Source organism: Clytia hemisphaerica, unplaced genomic scaffold (genome assembly GCF_902728285.1).
Source record: "Clytia hemisphaerica strain Z4C2 unplaced genomic scaffold, Clytia hemisphaerica genome assembly, whole genome shotgun sequence".
Classification (NCBI taxonomy): domain Eukaryota; kingdom Metazoa; phylum Cnidaria; class Hydrozoa; order Leptothecata; family Clytiidae; genus Clytia; species Clytia hemisphaerica.
In genome coordinates this window covers 166,282-189,622 of record NW_027104238.1, presented here as the reverse complement: position 1 = coordinate 189,622, position 23,341 = coordinate 166,282, and the positions used below count along the sequence as shown (strand labels likewise).

Here is a 23,341-nt window from a genome sequence, read left to right as displayed (position 1 = left end):
TGGTACCAGCTCTGAGGTTTGTTATTTAACCTTATTCGTGCTAGGGAGGGCTGTTTCTGTTCGAGGGTGAAACTAATGTTAAATAGCTCCTGAAAGAATAGAGCTTTTGGCGTGAAATTTTCTGTAAATTCCTACCTTTTATTTACCTTCAAAATAAAAATAAATTGACACCTGAAAATTTATTTTGTATGTCAAATATATCGTTTAAACCACAATTTGTTGAACGGGAACTTTTTTTCTAAAGCCTTTGTTAGAATACAATAGCTATTTATAAGAACAAAGGAAATTTGTTCGGTTTTTGTTCACTTTGGGCATGATGAGAGACGTCATCAAAAAATATTTAGTCAAAAGTTACCTTATATGACAAGGATCTTGTGTGCCAAATTTCATAACAAAAGACCCACTAGATCAAAAGTTAAGGGGTGGTACAGGAACAGCCCCCCCTAGTTTTGAATCGCCTCTTAAAGCCTAGTATGAATAGGGTAAGGTTATTCAAAATTTAAAATGGAAAATATTCGACCTAGAAAGTAGTGTGGTGATTTGTCAAAAATTGTGGGAATCCAGGGAGATGTTTCTTCCTAATTGGTATTTAGTAGTATCTCCTTTCGCAGAAAGGTGAACAAAAAATTTGTCATTCTCCACTCTCTTCACTTTACTGGACATACATTACATCGCTAATGAAGGAAAATTGATATGTTTTTTCTGTTATTTGTCTTGAATTTTATCTCTGGCGAAAAAGTCATACTTTTTAGACAACCAGTAAGTGCCAACACGTATGTATGTGTGCATTGACCTCGGTTTGATAGAGAACTACTAAACTGAGGACTGAAGTGAGATTCTAACTCATTCGAACTTAATGGTAAGTCCTTGATAATGATATCGTTGAATATCTTAGGTACACAACTAGTAATATCACCATATATTTGTTCAATTTAGTATCTACCAATCGATTCAAGTCAAGAACATATGCTGGTATGGTTGGAAAAATCTTTGCGTGTCAAATTGCTAATGATAGAGTTTCAAGAGCAGACTTCTAAAACCCTCGGTGTTCAGATACAACTTTACGGATGCCCATATTATGATAGTAAGTAAAATAGTGGAAAACATAACATCTATTTATACACTTAAATTCAACCAATTTCTTCCTCTTCAAGAAACTCTTCAAAAAGACTTTCTGTAATTCGACTTCTTTTGATCGCCGGAACATTGGAAGGAGGGCAGGAGTCAAATTAGAAACTCCTCAGTTTGTGGCACTTGTGCCTTGCCCTTGGTCCACTGGGTCATCTCTCAAGAGAGGAAAGCTAAAAAGTTGAGAATGGAGGTGAATTAGTAGAATAGGTAAAGAATTGCTTAACTTAACATCGTCACTTCTCATAGCTTCAGTCCATGTTTCTTTGGGATAATGATTTGACAACATTAAATACTTCACTGACAAAATTGATTAACCTTGTATGCTTTTCACTCTTGTCATAGCTTCACTTTTGCTCCTCTCGTCTACGTCAATCCTCAACCAACGATACGTCAATATCACCGATTCTAACGATCAACAAACTTTCAATCGCGAGTTGTTACCGTACAGTTTCGGTGCTGGATGGTCTGTCACACCGGTACCCAGCATTTCACAAACTTCGCAATCTATTGAAGAATATTGGGTTGAAGTGCAACTAAATGAACGATATAAAGTACAAGCTATCTGGCTTCAACAGAAGATTGGATCTTCAGGATCTGGCAAATATTGGATCAAATATGGCCTTGGTAGTAATGATTCATTGGTTGAGTATCAGTGGGAAAATCAAACAAAGGTTGGGCACTTTTCTTATGACTTATACATTAACTCTGAGAAAACTAGCGACTGTAGTGCAGTTGTAGAGCATCCGGCTACGGTGTGCAAGGTTGTGGGTTCAACCCCCAGCCGGGTCATACCCAAGATTTCCTAAATGGTACTTGATGCCTCTCTGCTTGATGCTCAGCAATTAAGAGAAGGATCAAGGGTAAGTGTAGCCTGGATATCCAAGCTCAAAATTTTAGAAAAAACAAAATTTACCTCAACATACAAAATTCTAAAATTATAGAGCTTGGTCTCCCTAGAGAATGAAAGTGAAAACCCATGTTTCCTAGCCAACCCAGGGCAGCAAAACAGAAATTAATAAAAAGCAGTCTTACAAGATCTAAAACTATTTAAAACATCCAAAGATTACACCAAAGTCCATAAAAAAGTTTGCATGCATTATCATGACCAACCATGTTTTCTTGGAAAATGAACTTGCCTCTGTTTTCTTCTTTTTCATGTTTTCATGTAACAGAAAGCCCTATCTTCATTAGCAACTGGAAGACTATCCTATTTTTGCTTTAGAATTGCTCAACGCCGTGTAGATTGGCCCTTACGGTTTTAGCGAAGTGAGCGCAAGCAAGCGGACTGCATTCTCTTAAAGAGAATGCAAATCGCTCTAGGGAGACCAGGCTGTAAACCAGAACATAAAAATATCAAAAACTAGACTGTGAAATAATTTACAGCCTGGATATCCAGGCTAGGGTAAGTGGAGCAATCCAGGGAGAAAGAGAGGCGTTCTCCCCTACCTTCGGGTAGATAGCTTTCAAAAGAGGAGCCTTCGCATCGCCTCCGACTGCGATCGCAGGCTTACTACTTAATTGTAGTTTTTGTCTGATATTGTGGCTCGCACCTGGACCACCAACCACTTTTTTTTTATTCTCCCATACAAAAGCGTTTTCGTCTGGTACAGACTGGCAAATCTTTGGATGGCCTCTCGTTATTGGAGCCCAGATGTCACAAGCCTATTTTGGGCAGCCTGAAGACTTCAAAAAGTACTGGAATTTGGAATACACTTGACTCTCATTTAACTTTCATTTTCTGCCGCCCAAACTTTGCTCTAGAAATCAGTATTTATAAACTTATAGCGAGTCGGATCAACTAACTACAAACAGCTAAACGTGTCTGTGCCACAATACTTTATCATTTGCGTTGTTACATCAAACTATTGAAAATTAATCTTTTTCATACTCGCTATACTTTTTTTGTATTTAGATAATAACGCCACCTGATTTTCAACTTCTATCTGAAGAGCAAAGAACTTATCAAAATACTACTCACATCATTCAACCAAACTTCATCACTTTGAGGAGACTTCGTTTAATTCCATTTTGTGATGGTTCAGCAGCAACACATCAATGCCCTATCATCAAACTTCAACTTTATGGAGTTCAATACTTAACGCGTAAGTTTCCGCAAATACGAGGGTATCATTTTTTATAAAATGTTTTGGAATCACAGAAGCCCTTCTACACCCTGCTACTTTACGACACCACCCTTAGTTAACTCTTAACCAAATTCAAGATCTGCTTTATTTTTTAAATTATCCCGCTTTTTCACCGCGAAAAGGAAGAAAAAACTTGCAAATTAAAATTAAAACAAAACTTTTATGCGAAAAATATAAGAGAATTTGTTTCTTTCAATAACAAACATAGATATTCGAATAAGTTGATCCCGTGGTAAGTTGAAAAAAAACGCAAGAAAAGATTTCGGTACCCTCATGTTCATCATTATCCTTCGATCTAGGTCGGAAAGAAACTACGTTGGTAGTACATTCTTGTATTCTCTTTCTCTAACAGCCGATCATCACTGGGAGTTTTCAATACCGCAATTTGTGGATGAATATGGAAATGTTGATGGTGAACACACACATAACTTTAGATCTTATGCATTTGGAATGGTCACACATGGTTCAAGATATACACAACTACGTTCAGAACAAATCCCTCCTGATGACTGTTTAATCAACCCGGATAAGTGTGAACAGGGATTTACAGTTTCAATGAGAAGCAGAGGTTCGTTCTTATTCTATAGATTCGGCTCTTTATTAACTTTCTCGAGCAGACTAGAGTTGTTTATATTTGCTGATGTGTGTGTTTATAATAACCTCATATGTGTAATGCGATAAATATTTTATAGTTTCATAAATCACCTAAGACTTGAGCTCCCTGTGTAAATGCATATTTTTGAGTGTGGAAGTGGGTGCGTGAGTTGAGTGGGTGTATGGGTGAACCGACTCAGCCCACACACCCACGCAAGTTAGCATACTCTTCTTTTGCATTATTTAGCCGACTTTCATGCCCATATTTTTAAACAATTTGCCAGGCAAGAATTTTTCAACACGGAAATTTTCAAATAATGATATTTGGTTTGGTCCAGTTTTTTTCGGTTTCAGTTAATGTTACACATGTTGCAAAACACAAAAATATGCATTTTTTATTGTTTTTCAGTGAGTGGAGTGAGCTGGGGATATCGTAGTACACCAATCAGTCGAGAAGATATTTATTTTGCGGACGATTCTGGCACTTGTATATCAGATGAAGAAATTATCACATTCGATCGCCCTATATATGCTTTAACAACTTTCAGTGAAGGACTTCCACCTTATACTGTAGCTTATACTACAGCCTACCGTATGTTTATACGTACGCCTCTATCTGGTCAAAATAGTCTTCAATTCATTCTCGATATCTTTCTTCAACCTCCCGAAACTATAGTTACAGAATGTTCTGATGGTGGGCAAACACCTGATTACACACAGTCGGTGTCTATCTCACATTACAGGGCGAACAGTTATTTTTATTTCATGAGTATTGGTAACAGTATAAGAACTGCAATGAACCAATCGAATTGGATGAATATTGAGCGAATTGCTTTTCGTTTTACACCAGCAAATGATGCGGCAAAGGTACTGAGTGTAAAAGGGGGCTTACATTTCCAGCAACATCATCAATACGGTATGACAATGTTTATTTTTTTATTTTTCAAGTTACAAAAAAATAACAAGCTGTTTGTTGGTAGATTATCAAATGATATAAAATATTCGCTGAATTGTGTTAGGGATTGATTAATTTATAGATATTTGAACTTTGGTTTAGAAGGTTTGGAGTGACATTTAAAAAGGGGCCCACATAAAACTTAGTATTTTATGCTTTAATATTTAATGTAAGACTTGGAATGCATGGGAATACTTATCAGTCGTTCTTTTAATGAATTTTCCACAAATTTGTTTTAGTATGCAAATACCACGAGGAAAACATCGTGTATTATCTTCCATATACCAATTTCAAAGAGACATGTGGGAATGACCACGCCCATGATATCAAGTTTAGTCGTAAAGGTTGGAAAGCATGTCAGGATGGTGTTTTTACAATCAATTTATACAGAAAGAGAGCTATTTCTACCATCAAAGTTGCTGGGTTGAAGGATGGTGATAAATTGAGTATCTTGACCAAATTTAAAATTCGTTACTCAAGGGATAACACGACGTGGCATAAGATTACCGTGGGGGACTGGGACTCAAAAGAAAGGGTGAGTGGAAATAAAAACATAAAAGTATACGTATAGTCAATTTGCATCTGTCGCTGCTCTCTTTGTTTGTTTAATTTATCCTTCCGAACTAATTTTAGTCAAATTCATGATACAAAATCAAAGCTGGTGACTGGAATGAAATTTTGCTTGTCATTTTCTTTCATCAAGACCTAGTACTAGTCTCAATTCCCAGCAGTCATCCTGGTATTTTTTACTCCTCCCATATGTTTGCCCTATGAAAAATAATATACGATCTGACCTCTCAATGAACTATTTTCATCACAGGTATTCGAGAGGAGATACGATAAGTCTGGTGACTTGGTCGAGTACCTCCCTTTGCAAAGAATGGTGTTGGCTCGTTGGATACAAATCATTGCAGTGGACTACATTGGTGAATCTGGAGGCGGTCTACGATTTGATGTTGTGGAATGCAAGATACAAGGTGTTTATACTGGCCTTGACTTTTCAATATTATTGATAGACTTAAAGGTTTTGTTTTGATTGAAAGGTCTGATGAAGCTGCATGTAGTAAAAATAAGTGCAACAAGATTAGAAACCTTCATCCCCCATGTACAAACATTTCCCAATAGCCCAAGTGCGCAAAAACTATTTTACTGCAACTCTTTTCTTCAACTTTTTTTTCAGAATACGAGCCACGAACTTGGATGAAGTTAAACGAAAACGTTGTTTGCGCTCAAGGAGGAGGTGACCAACCTGCTGTATTGAGCTCAAAAAAATCCATCGAAGCTTCACATTTCAAATTGGTATACAAAAGTGGTGGTTATTGTGGTAGTAAATGGGGATGTTCTGGATCCATACAAACCATGATTGTCACCAATGCAAACAAAGATATTCTATCACCAAGTCACGATGGATCAGATGAGTTTCTTTACAATCATGATATGAATGTGGACGAGTTTATCATGAAAGCAGCTCACCCCGTCTTCATTAAAACCGATGATATTTTGAATGTCTGGTTTATAACTGACTTTCTTGATTCTCCTACTGAGGAGAATACTGAAGTTTGCTTTGATGTCTACGCACAGGGTAAATAGTTTTAATTTGCACTCCATTTTGCTGAAAATCTTCATCATTTCTACAGCAGTTCTTCCTTGGCCCTCTTCATCATATTTTTAGCTACGGAACTTATCTAGAGCTCTGACTGCATCTATAAACATCCATGAAAAGCCTTTCTCTCGTAGTCAAATAAAGTAAGTTTGTTTGTTGAGTTTCCGAACTTTAGAAATAATCCTTGAACTCCTCATACCTTATTGTCAAGAGGATTTACTCTCTTATATGTTTTGCAATGGAAAAAAGTGGTCTATCCAGGCTACGACACAACAGGCCCTATTAAACAAAAGTTTAATTTAGCATTTTAAAAGTAAGATTTTACCTGCTAAAACGTCTTAAAATTATACATTTTTACATAAGCAACCAAGCTGGTAAGGCTCAAGGGCTTAACAAAGGCAATTTTTTCACTGTCAAAAGCTAAATAAACTAAGTTTTTTAGGTAATTATGTAATTATTATTTAATCATGGCAGACTTTAATTAACTGCTATTAAATATCATTTTTGTTTTCATTCAGGTAAACGTTATTCACACCATAATTTAGTGTTTGGAGGTCCTACTTGTCGATTTGGTATCGAACCTTGTCCATGTATTGGTTTTCTATACCCTCATCTTCACGTCCGAGGCGAATGCTATGATTTGTTTTATTTCACTATAAACAACGAACTTGTTTACGGTGACACGGGTAAGGTTATAATTCCTGATAATTTAAGAAATAAAGAACTAACTTACAATTGCTACACGGTGTTTCATGCTGCCGCAATCTTCAAGCAATGCATGTGTATTGTAGATTCAATAATCAATAATAATAATTCAATAATGTACAATGATACACCTGCATTGCCTGAACATTGCGGCAGCATGAAACACCGTGTAGCAATTGCAAGTTAGTTCTTTATTTCTTGATATTTCGCTCGAATCTTTTCGAATTTTCTTGAGTACTTTGTAATTCTATTTATTTCACTGTATTTATAATTTAAAACGCATAACAAGGAATTTCCGTTCGAAGTCATTCTTTAGTTAGTGATTCGATTTCTACTTTAAATTTTCACACCACCTACAAAAATTTTGCTTTCTTGCATTCATGGTAATCTTACTGATTGTTACCATTGAAAACGCATTTATACATTAAGGTCTGGGGCCGATTGAAACAAATTTCGTCAAAATGAAACATAAATAAGTTGTAATTCAATTGCTAAACTTTGTTTCAAGTGGCCCACCTGCCTCAGAGAAGTCTCAAACAAAAACAATTTTTGTTGCAGTCATCGTGTAACTAAAATGAAAAGTTTCTTTCTGCAACGCAGGCCCGGCGGAAAAACCACAAAAGTAGGGAGGCTGAAGGTTGAAAATGAGATAAAATTTGCTAGGAATTTGAGAAAAAAATCTCATTTGATCAAATTTAGGGAGGCTCTCCAGTCTCTCCGATTCCGTCGGGCCTGCAACATTTTTGTTTCAGAAACCAATTTGTATATGTTTTTCTTTCCGTTATTTGAGGTGGGGCCACTAGATATTTTTTTTTATGAAAAATGTTTCAAGTGGGCACAGACCTTTACATATTGCTTTCTTTTGACTAAAAAACTTACTGAAAACTTGCTATTTTATTTTGTTTGTAGGTAAATGTGTCGTACCAGAATGCAATAACAATGGTTGTAAATTGAAATTAGGTGCATGCGACGGTTCCATAAACACAAAATTTGAACATACAGATGGTAAAGCGTTAAAGCATTTAGGCAGTGGTAAATGTTTGGATCGTTTTAAACACAATGTAGCTGATGATGATGGAATTATCCTTTATACTTGTGACAACAGTGGTGGTGACCCATCAATTCGATTGATGGCTAGCGATGGTCAACATTGTAAGATTACCCTATATTACCCACAGATAAGGCAGCTGATTAGTTGCAAGTGACGTATCGATTGATTTTACGTCACTTACAACCATGGATTTATTATAGACACTGGAAAAACAACGGGTTGATTTTTGCCAATTTCTCATGTGCAAGCCTTGTCCACATTATTGTTCACCCTCCTACCACCATTAAATGATTTTTCGTAGCATTTTAATTGCATTTCTCATCAAAATACACTTATCCAATTCCCAAATGAGACTTTAAGTTATCCTCCGAGATTCAAACTCATCTAGTTAATTACTAATTATACGTCTTTATGACATTTTAAATTTTGAGAATGATGCAAAAACATGCTATGTATAAGAAATTGAATATTGACACCAGAAATGTTTAAACTTCAACCTCCAAAAATCCACCTTGCCACCACGTGCCACCAAAAGATTTTCATACCACAGTGGAGCTATGAGACTCACGTCTAATATATGTCAGTCTCAGCTTTTCTCGGAGAAATATTGGAAAGATAATCCCAATTCAAAATTTCGTGTCATTATAAGCATTTTGTCTGATTTTACTCGTCTGTTGATGTTTTTCTCACACCAGATTTCATAAATGTATTTGCTTGGTATTCTAGTATTTATTTTCAATCTTTGAGCCAGCAAAAGTACGATCAGAAAAAGTTAGAGAACTTTTTAGAAATAAGAGTATTGATCATTTTTCAAAATCAGAGTCCTTCGAGCCGCCATGACAGTTGTCCTTTGCGGACAAAGCCTGTACATTGATTGTTTTCTGAAACAATAGAAAAACAATACTTCGCTCTCCACCGTTTCATTCGATATTTATCCAGAGTCTCTATAATAAATCCATGCTTACAACCAATCAGCTGTTGAGTCCGTGATGTAATGTCAGAAGACATTGTAAGATTACCCTATTCATGATATGTAGCATCGCAATGTCTTCCACGGACAAGACAGCTGGTTGGTTGCAAGTTATGTATTGATTGATTTTACGTCACTTACAACCAATCAGCTGTTGGGTCCGTGATGTAATGTCAGAAGACATTGTAAATTAAAAGATTGCAACAGAATTGACTTCTCAATGTCTATTTGAATAGCTAGAAATTACTTAAAGGTTTTGTTTTTATATAAGTGTTTCCGTTTCATATCAGACACATATTTCATATCAGGACAGTGTCTGCCTATTCTTATATTATGCTGATATAAGCAAAAAATGCTCTTTCTGACCAATCTTGCTCAACATCCGTGTCGATCCAATGGGGTGAAAAATTGATGAGTAAGCAAACGAAATCACTCTTATTTAAAAACAAAACTTTTAAAGAAATTCTTGATGTTCATGATGTAATATTTTAAACGGAAACACCCAGTTTTAATTTTAAGTAATGAAACTGGTGACAAACGCCCGATGTATTTCATATGTTTCCGTATACAAGATAACGTCACGAATATCAAGAATTCGGTTCTGAATTAACCAAGACTTTTACCATTGTTGTGTTAATTTCCCCACATTGAATATTCTGAGAAATGTGCCTGACAGGCAGCCGTCAATGTTATTTGAATTCAAATCCATAGTGTGGTTTCTACTAGAAATGAATCTAAAGACGACAGAAAAGAAATTATTATTGGAGATTTTAATAAGTAAATGATTTCTCATGTATCTCTCTTAGATACTGAAGAGACGATGTATTCCAAACGATTCAGCAACGAACAACTTCAATACAATCAATTGACTGATTTCTGTAAGACACAATGGAACGGTCAAGGTCATCTACCTCACTTTTTCTCTGAGCTTGAATATGAACGTTTTAAAGAATATTTGAGAGAAACTCTAGTCAACGGGCAATCAGTAGCACTTCCTATAGATGGTCAATTTGATAGTAGGTTCAAATACTTAATTTCAACTAATGGTAAATGGGTTTATAATTATCTACCTTGGCGCACTGGTGAACCCAATGCTGGGTCAGGGAGTCGTGTTTATATGAAGTATCTTGATGGTTTGGAAGATAAAACGTTAACCGATACACAAGTCATCTGTCAAAGTAAGTCATTTTTACATCTATTTATCTCAAAAATCAAAATTTTATTGTCCCACAAACAAAAATTTGAGTAAAGGTTTCATTTTATCTATAATATTTTGGACGATGAGAAGGATCTGAGGCCGTCTATGTATATGGTGCTATTTTTGTATATTTCCTTAAAATATAATTGCTTTTATAAGTTGTTGTTTGTCGATGTTGTTAGTTGATGTTGTGTTGCTTCCAAGGATAAACCAATGGGCGTGGTAGGCGTTTTTACGGCAGGGAACTACCACTGTCAACCTCGTGTGTTGTCTTTTCGATGGTGTTTTTGCAACTGGTCTTCATCTTCTCTATAATATACATATTTACTCAGATTTTCGCTTTTTATTGATAATGATAATTTTGAAAATCAGCTAATTTTCTAACCCTAATTTTCCTTTGAAGTTTTGACTGGGATCTCATGGTAACGATTTCCCAGGTCTCAATGGCGTCCTTATTTGTTAAAGACATTGTATTTTGGAAAAAAAATCAGTTCGGGCTAGTCTTACGAAAGGTTTCATTGGGTATCCTGGTTTGACCCCTTGTTATATTGTTAAGTGCTTTCCCTTCAGTCAATGAAAGGCCAAAATACTCAAATCTAAGATTGAGTTTTGGAAACTCAATCCAAAATATAAAAGATATTTTCTAGCAAAATTAAACTTGTTTGTTGTTTACAAACAAAATTCTCTAATATTAGCTACATATTCAAAATATATTTGGGAGCTTCGCCCTCTGAACACAAACCCAACCCCTAGCTTCATCAATATACAGTTTTGCTGAGAAAATTCCCTTTCAAGCATATTAGAAACTCAATCTAATTTTACAAAAAAGGCCCCAGCTTAAAATGCTTAGAAAAATCCCTTGAGTCATACTGTCCGCACCGCAATAACGGTAAGTCTCTTTTCTCTTTCAGAACATGAAGACATAGAAGAAAACGAATTGAAAGCACTTTCATATAGGACCAACAATTTTGCAACTATGGAAATCCTAAGTGGTGGTTTGGAACGATTAGGACCTCGAAGTTATGCTGGTAAAGGCTTTTATATCGGTTTTATTTGGTCAACAAGGTTGGTATATGCTGTCCAAGGCGACTTTGGTTTATTTGAAGGATCCACATACGCATCTCATGCAGCTCATTACGAAATAACAATGGTATATAACCAAATAGAAGATAGCGTTAAACTTTATCGTAATGGTGCCTTAGTATCCACAGCAACTAAGATTCACAACATATCGTGCAAAGCATTACCGCCAACATTTGCTGATTATTTGGTAGTTGGGTCACGTTACTCATACATTAAACGTTACTCTTCTGGATATTTCTCCAATGTCAAATTTTGGAGACATCCAATGAATACGGATGACTTAGATCAAACTTATTCAAGCTGTAAGTTTTTAACACAATTAAATGGACACTCAAACACTCATGGGGACAATGGGCTTTTCCAGAAAAAAATATGAATATGGGGGGGTGGAAGATATAACATTTTTTGGAAATTTACCCCCCTCAGACAAGCATAAGTTGACCCCCTGGACACTCAAAATACCCCAAAACAGCAAAGTTACCCCCAAATAGAGCAAGGTTACCCCCCCAAATAGAGCAAGGTTACCCCCCAAATAGAGCAAGGTTACCCCTGGACAAGGCAAATTTTGTAGATTTTTCACTACCCCCCCCCCAGACACTATATCCTCCACCCCATGTATGAACATTTTCTGGAAGAGCCCAATTCCCTTCCAAAAATTTAGTAGCTAAAGCACAGATATCGTATTCCTTTACACACTAGAAAATATAACGCCTCACAGATTTCCGTGGAAGTGTGTCCATTTTTGTATAAGTCGGCTTATCCGCTATGTAATTTACCTTTTATTTTCAAACGTTCAAATTTCAAACAATTTGGGATTTAGAAAAACATGACGGACAACTACTCTACCCCTACTCTATAACTACTTGATTGGAAAGCCCTATCCAGGCAATTAGTAAGACTAAGAGATCAGCGAGCTGAAGAAATATTTGAATTGCTATTAAGGAAAATTTCGAGTAATATTGTTTTTCATGAAAAACCATCCCCTAATGCTGGGTAAATGTACCCCCTTATATGAATTTTATCAACTTGTTTACAAGTTTCAATCCCTTTCGACGACGAACACGACGAAGCGGCTAAATCAACTGCATATTCAATCCAAGCAAATTGTATCGACCCTAAACGAACCGATGGTCTGTGTTTTGATGCCGACCAGTATGTCCGAAATGAACATAACCTGTCCGGTATGAGATTTTTTTCGTTTTGATGCATTCGGACACTTCTGACAGTGTTAAAAACGAATGAATATTCATATTCATGATATGCATGACGTAATGTTTTTTACGGAAAGACTCCGGTTTTTGCCAGTAGTGGCAAATTTTATACAAGTTTTGTCTAGTTTAAATTTGCCACTACTGGCGCAAACCGGGGTATTTTCGTAGAAAACATTACGTCATGAATATCATTAATAAATAATTTTCCTCAATCTTTATGGCCTAATCATTAGATTTTTCTTGCAAAAACTTTTTTAATTTTCTTTAGGAATTTAATATCTTTTGTTTAGTAAGAAACAGGAACTGAAAAATAACATGAAAATATTTCAGACAGATAATAAAATATTACATCTCTTTTACAGCTGTAATCTACAACTTTAACCTTCGGCCCGATGTTCTACGCAGCTTAAATGTCTCGCTTGACAATCAAATGATTTGCGCCAACAATACACCAGTCTTTGGGATCATTGCACCAAGTCAAATCTTGAGAAGCAAAGTCTTAATGCAATATAAAGTGAACGTCCGACCAAACATCTTGGTAGTCAAGGCAACCATAAAGCTTAAATTACATTCCACAACTTTGACCAATGGCATGTCCTTTACAGTCAATTTATTTAAAGATAACATTGAAACAAACACAGATTGTAACACTTACGGTGGTGATTTGTTAGATTTCGGAGCTAGCCTGGACGCTCATCTACAACCTAATAACCAAGGCTATACTGAATTAGACATTGCTCACCTCGTGCAACGGACTGTGAGTCGGAAAGACTGGGGCTCAAAGAATTTTCTGACGTTAGTCATCAGTTCGAACGCTGAAGGAGAACAGACGAGCGGTACATTGTACTATCAACCTGACGATTGTATCTTCGACCTTCAATTTCGAGATTTTTCACCAAGTAATGATATTCATTATCTTAAAATTTCTTTATAATCTATAAATGTGATTTTGATAATCTAGACTGGAAATGTCTTATCTTTAGGGACTAAAAAAATAATGACGGCGTCTGGATTTAACCATGACTTCTTGGAGTAACTTTGTGGCTAAACTAATTTCATCCTGACTTAAATTAATTTAAAGACTTCAAAATACCTCACGAAAAAGAGCAATAAGTTTTGGCTCGTTAGAAAGCCTGTATAATAGTAGTCTGTATGTTTAGTCCGTATAATAACGTCCTTTCGATTGCTGCGATTTCATAGGATTTCTTGTTACAAATTCTGTTTTTTCCTTCTTCAAGGTAAATACTTGTATTTCCCTCAAAACACCAAATTCTTATCATACATCACTGACTCAATCATTGTCGGCGTCCAAAGCCTTTCTTTTTGGTTTTGGTTGTCAGGAGAAGATGCTGGCCAACTCATTGTTTGGAAATTTGCATCTACTGCCAGAAACCAATATCCTACTCGTACAGCTAAAAGCACTCCTCTTGTAGCGATTGCCAATGATCAAGGACCTGGTTGGAAGAATGTTAGAATCAATATTGAGCCTTCTAACAGTAACATAAAGGTAACAAGAGAACGTTGATATGTTTGACTTAAATAACCAAGAAAAAAAACAAGTATCTCTTTTTGAATTTTAGCTTGAAATTTTAGGGATTTTTATGTGTTCTTTAGAGGGCGGTCAATGAGAAATCTCGTATAGTAAAGATTACATCATTAATAGCATAATTAGTATAATTATGCTATTGTTTCGGGCTCCAACCCTAACCCTAACTGGGAAGATCGATATTCTTATAAAAAATGTTTCTTATAAAACATCGATTTTCCTATAAAAAATGTTTCTTATAAGAAACCTCCATATCCCGACCATTAAGAATGACCACCCTATAGTCTTCATAGTATATCATCGCGTGTAATAATCACTTGTGGTTTTAATTTACGCATGCGCATTATATGTGATGTAGAACATTTATATAACATTTCGGCGATTGTGCAAAATATAATCAAGCTCATACTCAAAGACCGTTGAGCCCGACTGGGGATGTGGCCGCCTATCATTCCTCTCCGGTGAAAAATTCCCCCTTCTTTAGAGCTTTATAAACGCCACCAGTCCGCCATCAGAATATCAGATAACATGTGTCAGCGTGCAAGTTAAGATAAAGCTGTAATAGCGAAAATCTTTTTCAAAAGTATTCCTCTATTTTTTTCTCAGTTGGAGATTATGGCTTTGAATTCATTTGGCGAAGACTCTACAATTGCTATTGATAACGTGCAACTTTCGAAAACTCCTTTTCCGGACGACCAAATCACTGCACAATATGTTCCAAAAACTGAATATGGTAAGATTTGAATGCTTTCCCTGTTATCCAAATTATTCATTTTAACCAGGTAGTTTTAAGTTCTGCTATTGTTTTCAGTACATTGATCTAGTGAGGATTTACCCGATCATTAACTCTTTTCAAACTTAAAGACATTTCGTTTTTGGACCTACCCCGGTGGGTGGGATGTCCTTTATATTAACCGATGTTCGTCCGTCCGTCCGTTTGTCTGTAACCAGCCGAATAACATTATAACAAAATGTAAAAAAATCATTACTTCTTTTAAGACTTGAGTGTACCTAAGAAAAATGATCTTCTTGTTTTGATCTTCTTGATTCATTTATACACGTTTTTTATAAGAACAAACTATATAAGAACATAAGGCTTCAATGGCCAAAATGTTAAGAACAAGTTAAGAACATTTTAAGGCTTCGCGGACTCGAAAACAGCCAATTTCTTAGGAAAATAGACAAAAATACATAAAAAATGAGGAGTATTATAAGAACATGTTAAGAACAATTTTAGGCTTGAAACTCAACAATTTAAGAACATCCGAAGGCTTCAATTATTTTGGATGTTCTTATGATAGAAAAAATGTGTACACCATCAATGAGTTTTTGATTATTCTTTCCATTTTAGAGGGTAAAGAATCGTACAAACTTGAACTACAACTGCTCAACATCTCCTTACCAATCCTCTTTTATCCATTCACTTCAATGTCTTGGATCGATGATTACGGTCCTTTCAATCTCCACTTGAGCATTACTCTACTCCTGTATAGTTATACAAGAGATTGGTTCGACTATCCTGGTAATTCGATGTGGGCACAAGGCGCCCACGGTCATTACTTACACGCTTATAAGGTAATTAAGCTTCTGATCACTTAATAACCTGTCTACTTTTACTTAGGAAGGACTCTTAGCTCTAGTTTAAACGGTCGACTTTTCGCTATCTGCTTATTCTAATTGTGAATTAAGGTGAGCATAAAGTTAGCTAGCCTGTTAGACGAAAGTAACAGACGTTAAATCGCGATCATAAAACAAAGAAAAAATTTGGTTTGTGGGAAGGTACTGGCTAAAAGTTAGCGAGTACCTCACCAAAAACCGGGATTTTTCATCCCGTTTCTTAGTGAGTTCCACATTGACGATTTTCGAAAAATAGAAGCCTTTCAAGTGTCACAAATTCGATTTTTCCCTACTGCAAGGGCTTCAAAAGTTTAAAGTGACGTCAAAAAATCGAATGTTTAGAGCCCGAAAACCTGGGCTCAAAACATTCGAAAAAGTCGCAAAGTGGAATAGACGTTACAGCGTAGAAAAAAAGCCGTGACGTCTAGTATAGGCTAGCATAAAGTGGACTTTCTAAAGTCAATGTATTGCCGTCTTTTGACGTCAATGCAATGTCTTCTTTCAACCTTTTTGAAGCAAAGAATTTAACTGCCCACTTTGTACCCGCTGTGTGCCTACTCTTACAATTAGAATAGGCAGGGCGAAAGGTGAGCCGTCTAAACTAATTGATCTTCTAAGACAGTTGACACTTATGTGACCTTATGCGGCCTTAGTTGAAAAAAAAAATCCTTCTCAAAGGTTGTTTAGTTATAATTTTTTATATCAAGTTATCTCCGAAGTTTTCTCCTTCGCTTTTACCTTAAGGGAAGAAATTTGACAAATCCGCGAAATTTAGTTCCGCGAAACAAATATTGGATTTAAAAAATTACCTCTAAAATTGTTCTTTTTAGGACAAAAATAGGCCATAATCTGAACAAAAATTTCACTCTACCGCGAAATTAAATTCCGCGAAAATTTCCTCCTAAAAGTTAAGTGAACACATAAGTTTAACTTTAAAAACAATTTCACTTTTTTTTTCCATACAACAGGTTCGCGTTGAAGACACTGGCAACATACCAGCAATGATGGAAGATCAGTTCACCATTCTCTTCCATATTTATCTTTATAATCATGCTAACCGAAGGACCATCATGCTTTTCGGTGACGGATTTGACAGTCGATTCGAAATTTTTCAAAATAACAGAAATCAATTAGCTATCAAGTATGTAATGAATTTTTAAAATCCGCATTAAATTTTTTTTTGTGCGAAAATGTTCTTAAAAAATGTCCAAAAACTCCAGTCTGGAGTTGACATCAAAGTATAATAAATTTTAAGTCACCTCGCAACCCTCCTACAAATATCAAACTTGTGTTTTTTAATTGAGATGGTATATTTAGAGAAAAAAATTATAAAGATGTCGCTTGGTAAGATTGCGATGGAGTGATACACCAACCTAAAGACTTCATAACAACATCATTCGAAAGATCGATCGAAGATTTACGAGAAACTGATCGTTTTGTCATTCGGGCTAGTTTCTCTCGGTTAGCCTGGTCAAGCTCCTTGTTCTTTTTAAAAGCGTTATTATGTTGGGCGATTTGAGTGAGGTTTGCATCCATCGTGGCAATATGTTGATGCAATTGTTGGTTTAATTGCTGTTCTTTGATCAGTTCGGTCCTCATTTTTGTCATCACTTCTAAAAAGCAAAAATAAGCTCCGATTATTTTTCAATTTTGGAAATATTAAAAATGTCAGTGTTCAAGGGAGAATAATGTTTCAAGATAATCCAGGTGCCAATTTATTCGATTAGTTTCCAAAAATGATGACTGATAATCCCCTGATAATTGAATTCCGTTAGCGGTAAAAGCGTCAGAATTTAAACAAAACAACCCAAAAAATCTCAGAAACTTACCTAGAGATTTCATTTCCTTGTCTGTGGCTTTTCGTTCAACCATTTCCAAATTGTCGTCGGCTTGTGATAATTTCCATTCGTTCTGTTGATGAACTTTCTCAAGATTTTCAATTTGCAATTTTAAGGTGGAAATGTATTCATCTTTGATCGCCAACTTCTCTGTCAGTTCTTCATTCTGTAAAAGAGGAAAGTGAAGTATATCAACCAACAACTCAGCTTCGACTAAGAAAGTAATTGACGACTGATTTTAATAGCTAGATTTTTGCATCTCCTCCGGCTTTATGAACATTCTTTTTATTTGAATATTTTTACAGGATAACGCAGCCATAACTCTGTTATAATATTTACTATGTTGGTCCTGACTTGAAAATAAAGTAATAAATTTACAATAATAAATATCGTTTGCAAATAGTACTTGGTTACCAACGTTATACGAAAATCTCAGGTAGATTTATAGAGAGATGGACTTAAGTCGATCAACGGATTCTCATCGTTTACCTCCCAAGCAATATGGTCATGTCCTCCTTCTTCATAAGCTTCTAGTTTGTATCTCAAATCAAAGATGGTAGCATTCAATCGATCAATTTCTTCTTCACGTTTAAACAATTCATTGTTGAATTCGTTTTGCAATTTCTTAACATCATCAACACCAGAAGCTAATGGAAAAGGAGTTTCTTGATCCAGCGATTCAGATTGTAAACCATTGATCTTAACATTCAAAGCGTCCACTTCATGCTGTCTTTCATCCAACAATTTATGAAATTCTATTTGAAGTTCTTCGACTCCTGTTTTCTCCTTCTCAAAATTCTTCTTCAGTTTTTGAAGTTCTCGTTGGTGCTGAAGTTCCATTTCACGTATTTTCTCTTGGTGTTGTTTTTCCAACATTTTGATTTTCTGATGGTGATTGAGATTCGAATTTTCCACTTTTTCTTGTTGTTCATAATACAATGTTTTCATCATATCAATGCGACCTTCATCTTTGGTTCTATTGGTCAAAAGTTGATTTTCATATTTATGAATCTCTTGATCCATCACCACACTCAAACATTCAAATTCTTTCATCATTCCTGACAATTTGGATGGCTTTGTATTGGAGATGCTTGATTGGATATTTGGAATGTCTTTGAAATGGTTTGCTGTTGGTTTTAATTCCTGTGGAGGTGACTGATTCAATAATCTTTGGACGGCGTTTGAATTCGGTTTCTCACCTTTTGGTTTCGCAGGAAAACCTGGCGGAGGTCGAACAACTGTCTTGTTGGAAAGTTCTGTTACAGGGTTGTTTGTTTTTGTTGATAAATTACTTTCTTCTGATGGAATTCTTTCAGCATTGGCAACAAAAGGTGTTGACTTTATTTGTACAGTATTTGAAAGTTTTGATTGTGCATCTGGTCTGAATTGTGAATTCTTCTTCAAAGTACCATTCGAAGATCCACCGTTCATTTTCATCATTTGTTCATCAGCCACCTCTGTTTCTTTCAAAAGCTCAACACAATCAAATTCTTCAACTTCAACTGTTCTTGGAGGAAATTCGTATTTTTCACCGATTTCCAGAAATTCTTCATACAAAGATTTCATGGGTGTTTTTTCTTCATTTTTGAACGACATTTTGTTCTCATTTTCGTTCAAGATTTTAGAAATGACATCTCCTTCCTCCCAACTCATTTCCATCTTTCCAAAATCCATATTAATACAAAAATATTCTCTAATACACACAATTCTAGCGAAATTTCACTAATTTTTTCTAACGAGCCTCTGAACACCTCGGCATTCAGAGAAAAAAGATAGTTGAAAAGTGACGTCAAATATTTTATCAATAGAAAGTATACAATTGACGTCAGGTTATCGTGATATGAAAGATTTAGTCAAATTTTGCTTCATTTATTTTCTTCATCTTTTTAACCCTTCGAGCATCAACATTTTGTCATTACCACATGATGACGTCATCAAACTTTGACACCTCTAAAAAAGAACCCCCTATATCTTATACATTTTTTTCATTTATAAACTTTATGCAGTTGTTAACAGCATGATTTCTACATATCATTTTTTTCTCTTTTTAGCATGACAAGATCAGACGGTGGGAATTGGCAGATCATTACCTGCAACACCAAACTGGCTCATGAAACATGGCATTACATCGGATTTCGATATGATAAACCCAAATTCTCTTTCATTTATAACGAAAAAGTATGCAGTCATCGCTTACTTTTTGCTGCATAGTTTTGAATGTCTATTAAATATTGTTTCCAATATCAATTTGTTTTATGTCTTAACCTTCGCTGGGGCCTAGCTTGGTCTCCATTTTCTACAGTTACCGTATCACATCGAACAAACGCCCCTCCCTACCGGAAAATTTTTTAATAAAAGCACACCTCAAATAAACGCCCTCTTTGAGTAAACGCCCTCTTTGAGTAAACGCCTCGCCTCCAGGTGGGGCGTTTGTTTGAAACAATTAGCCCTAAGGGAGAATGATATGGAGGAAAAACTTGTGCTGATAATTGTATTATTTCAGTACTCAAACTAATTTTGACCTAATTTTTCACCTCTAAAATGAGATATTTGAACTGAAAGAAGACAAAAAGGCAAAACAAGGTCACCATTCACTTTATTAAAGTGACCTTGGATAAAGATTATTTAATAAACACCCCTCCTAAAATCTTTAGAATTTAATAAACGTCCGAGGCGGTATAAAAAACAAATTTTGTAAATTGTGAGTTGATAATAGGTAAGATATTTTTCATGATACTCATAATAAACTGATTCGGCAAAATCCAGTTAGGCACTATTTTCAACCAAATCTCAAGCAAGCTGCCTGTTTCTAACTAACTAATTTTCACCCACGAAATTAAAAAACAAACAGAAAACTATGCGTAGGTCAAAGAGGAACAATTAAAGCCTTAGAGCTAAGCAAGGTGGGTAAAAATGACGTCACACGGAATCGGTCTATACGAAAATTTCATTACGTATTTTTTTATTCGCAACATGTAGGTAGTGAAGGAGGTCAACCTGAATAGCATTGTAATCCCAAATCAGTTACACTTCTTTCGCGATCCCGTCTACTATGGCCTGCGAGACTACACCTCTTATTGGACCGGCAGAATAGGATGTTTTCAAATCTACGATTTTGCAATGTCCATTTTTCACATTGAATTGATACGGCTTTGTCCCACAATGCATGGTAAGACGTGTACATTTTTTTATTTTTTTAGTGGTTGTGACCTTAATCTGATTGGTTCTCTATCGGTCTATATTCTCCCGTATAGACCGTTGCTATTAGTTACACAAGCCTTGGTTGCACTCACATAGTTTTCTTCTTCAGAATTTATTGCATTTTAAAAGCAAATTTAGAAAAAGTCAGAGCAGGAAAAGAAGGGAAACTTGATGAAAATTGATAACTAACGCCTTCCTTCTGTCATTTAAAGACTCACCAGTTAATAAATACAATATTAAAACAGTTCTGTTGGTCAAATATTGACCTTAGCCAACGCATAGACCTCGTCAGCTCGGTTTGTACTATAGCTGCGGTCAGTAGTTTCTCGTATTGACCACTGACTTTTATATACCCTGGACCCTGGGAGTTTCTAAATCCTGGCCAAGCAAAATCTTAGATAGTTTTTTGAAAAGTGGTGGCGCTACTCACTAGCGGTGTAAATGCATTGAGAGCGCTAGATCTACGTTCCTTCGAAAACTTTTGATGATGAAGCGCCGTAATTTTTAACACTGCAATGGCTTCTTTACGGATACCAATTGAAGAAAAACTTCGATCAAAGATGGTGGATATAGCTTGGTCCAGGGATATATAAAGGTCAGTGGTATTGGCATTCAAATCTGTTAATATTGTATAATAGTGGTTTTCCCAAAATCTCCACTGTTTCTCGCACGGAAATGGAACGAAAGCAAAGCTTTACCATGAAGAGTTTGACCATTTAAGTTTCAGGCTTTTTTGTAGTTTTCTTTTACAAAAGTGACTAGCTCTAACGGTTGTTTTTTGGATCTAAAAGGATTTAGAAACTCGTTCATAGCTTGTTGAATACCTAAGAGCTTCCTCTGTCTTTCTCGGATTTAGATAGGGTAGGAGATGTTAGGTGAGTTTGACGGAAATGTTACAAGCGGTTAAAACAATCAATTTGATAGATAAGTAGAATCCGAATTTGGCGGTCACGTGTAGTTCGCTATTTTTCTTTTCTCTTTTTGCTAAAAGTAACGTTGAAATCTATTTCCTATCTTTTCACTTCAAAATGAATTTATGACCAATAAGAGAAACTTTTTCCTCCCCCTATTGTTTTATTCAACAAGAGCCAAAGTGTGGTGTTAAAAGGTTCCCCGTTTAGGAATCAAAATATATCTTTTAGCTATCTCACACAAAATAGCGAAAAGGAGTGTTTTTAGCTGTTTTTTTAGCGGGTCTAGCTCCTTCGGGTCTTTGAAGTCAATGGGTTCAATGTCTTCGTATATTTCATAACTTGCCTTTATGTGTTAATGGTCTTAATGTTAATGGTAATATCGAATTTTTCACTTTACACGTTTTTTCATAAGAACATCCAAAAATTTTGAAGCCTTCAGATGTTCTTAGCTTTTCTCGTTTCAAGCCTAAAAATCTTGTTAACATGTTCTTATTTTCACCATTTTTTTAGTATAATTTTGTCCATTTTCCAAAGAAATCAGGAGTTTTAGGTTAAAATGTTCTTAACTTGTTCTTAAGATTTTGATCACCGAAGCCTTCTGTTCTTATATAGTTTGTTCTTAAATATAAAAAACGTGTTTCGTAACTTTCTACTCTATGAAGTTTCCTGTTAACCCTTTAAGTGCCGATGTCGTATATATACGACATGGGCTATATAGGAGGGCGAAGCCCTCCTGTAATGCCCAGTTTGAGTTAGAAATCGTTATTTTTGGTCGAACTCGTAGGAATTAGATTGTCCTTTATGGTCAAGCAAAAAAAAATTCAAAAGTGAGTCTTTCCAGCGAAATTTTAAGCAAAAAAGTCAAAAAAATGCAAAAAATTGACAAAAATTCACTTTTTTGAGATTCTGACCGTTTTTTTGACTATTTTTGGTCAACGAGTGATCCAAGAACCTCCAAATTTGGCCCTGTTTTACTTTATTCTGTCTTCTAGTGAATTGATTTGAAATTTTACCACTGGGCACCTTTTCATCAGTTCAGTCAGGTCCGCGCAGCGGGCCTGGCTGCTTTAATTCCCTAACCTACCCCCCCCCCCCTGGCCGCCGCCCACCACGCCCTTCCTAAATCGGGCGGCGCCGAAGGCGCCCAAAAGAAAGAAGAGACTCTAAGCTATCCAACGAACTATATACGAGCTTCTAATTCCTTCTAGATCAGGAGATATAAGCCCTTAAAGTTTGAACTAGCGATTTTTTAAAAAAAACTTAGAAAAAAGGACCCTGGCACTCAAAGGGTTAAAAGATTGCTTTTCACCAAAAAAGTTGTTCTTCGATATATTGCTTTTAACTTTTAGTGAAAACAAAAAAAAAAAACAATATTAATTGAATCGAGACAGTAGCCTTTTCATCACTTCCCTCTTCTATAAATAATTATTAATTACTTTACGCTAAGCCTCGTACCTTCATTTTCATTTTTCTTCTCCTGTTTTAATGAAATAGTTTGGAGTCATATTAACTGAAAAATAAAAACCTCCAAAATGATTCATTGGTCGATGGTTTTACTGGTGACCATCTTAGTGGTCAAA

At 35.7% G+C, this 23,341-nt stretch overlaps 1 protein-coding gene across 1 annotated transcript in view; it reads left to right on the top strand.

The window, feature by feature from the left end:
* Positions 1-943: 943 nt before the first annotated feature.
* Positions 944-23,341, top strand: part of LOC136816082 (uncharacterized) — a 36,949-nt gene continuing 14,551 nt past the window's right edge. The window contains exons 1-20 of the mRNA XM_067072515.1: positions 944-1,084; positions 1,474-1,802; positions 3,044-3,233; positions 3,628-3,843; positions 4,279-4,785; positions 5,064-5,359; positions 5,645-5,801; positions 6,005-6,406; positions 6,946-7,113; positions 8,042-8,284; positions 9,960-10,331; positions 11,263-11,736; positions 12,472-12,615; positions 13,008-13,544; positions 13,884-14,152; positions 14,798-14,924; positions 15,543-15,766; positions 16,777-16,949; positions 19,698-19,824; positions 20,626-20,815. Of these exons, the coding sequence (XP_066928616.1) occupies positions 967-1,084; positions 1,474-1,802; positions 3,044-3,233; positions 3,628-3,843; positions 4,279-4,785; positions 5,064-5,359; positions 5,645-5,801; positions 6,005-6,406; positions 6,946-7,113; positions 8,042-8,284; positions 9,960-10,331; positions 11,263-11,736; positions 12,472-12,615; positions 13,008-13,544; positions 13,884-14,152; positions 14,798-14,924; positions 15,543-15,766; positions 16,777-16,949; positions 19,698-19,824; positions 20,626-20,815 (5,263 nt within the window). The 5' untranslated portion in view covers positions 944-966. The remainder of the gene's footprint in view (positions 1,085-1,473; positions 1,803-3,043; positions 3,234-3,627; positions 3,844-4,278; positions 4,786-5,063; positions 5,360-5,644; positions 5,802-6,004; positions 6,407-6,945; positions 7,114-8,041; positions 8,285-9,959; positions 10,332-11,262; positions 11,737-12,471; positions 12,616-13,007; positions 13,545-13,883; positions 14,153-14,797; positions 14,925-15,542; positions 15,767-16,776; positions 16,950-19,697; positions 19,825-20,625; positions 20,816-23,341) is intronic.